The sequence below is a fragment of the Sinocyclocheilus rhinocerous genome, unplaced genomic scaffold, assembly GCF_001515625.1.
Source record: "Sinocyclocheilus rhinocerous isolate Xijiao unplaced genomic scaffold, SAMN03320098_v1.1 C35828992, whole genome shotgun sequence".
Lineage (NCBI taxonomy): Eukaryota > Metazoa > Chordata > Actinopteri > Cypriniformes > Cyprinidae > Sinocyclocheilus > Sinocyclocheilus rhinocerous.
This window is the reverse complement of record NW_015764824.1, coordinates 1-653: the sequence shown is the minus strand read 5'-3', so window position 1 is coordinate 653 and position 653 is coordinate 1. Positions and strand designations below refer to the sequence as shown.

At 43.6% G+C, this 653-nt stretch overlaps 1 protein-coding gene across 1 annotated transcript; it reads right to left on the bottom strand.

Moving 5' to 3' along the window:
* Positions 1-43: 43 nt before the first annotated feature.
* LOC107735150 (kinesin-like protein KIF1A) lies at positions 44-539 on the bottom strand (the record flags this gene model as incomplete). Its single annotated transcript, XM_016546929.1, has 2 exons — positions 326-539; positions 44-224 (listed from the first exon to the last, which is right to left on the bottom strand). Coding segments are annotated over exons 1-2 (395 nt in total), but the record flags the coding sequence as incomplete, so codon positions are not given.
* Between the last annotated feature and the right edge of the window lie 114 nt (positions 540-653).

The following is a 653-nucleotide window of genomic DNA, read 5'->3' as shown; positions in this document are numbered from 1 at the left end:
CCTCCAGCTCCACCTATCTAGATTTGCTATGAGATATATGTACCTTTGCTCCATCTCTTGTTTCATATCAATGCCTTGTTTTTCCAGTAGTTCTCCTTGGGCAAAGGCCCAGTCCACTGGCTCCACAGGTGTGTCTGCACATGGGGTTCTCTCCCTCTCTTGCCGTGCTTGCTCAGGGTCATTGAAACGGAACACGTGGCTCTTGCCCATAATGATGCGGTTACCTAAGATAGATAACAGACAGGGTCAAAACGTCTTACAGGCACTAAAAAAAAAGTTGTTCAACAGCCCGGGCATGTTTTTGCCTATAAACTGAAGAAGATACCTGATCTGAGAACAGTGGGCTCTGTCACTCTCTTCCCGTTAACGTAAGTCTCTGCTCCCTCACAGGGCTCCAGGACCACCGTACCCTCTCCTGAGACATTTGTGCTACTTGTAAAGATACAGTGTTCGTCTTTAATGAAGTGGCCGCTCAGGACAATATCCTGCCGACTTCTGGCATCCTCCCGGCCGACCCTACCGGAAAACATGGAGGCCATATGTCAGAATAAAGGGGGAAAAATATGAAAAATGTAACAAAAAAATGTAATCATTTTTTAAACCAATATTATTAACATTATCTAATATTATAACACTTTTTTTGTGTATTATTT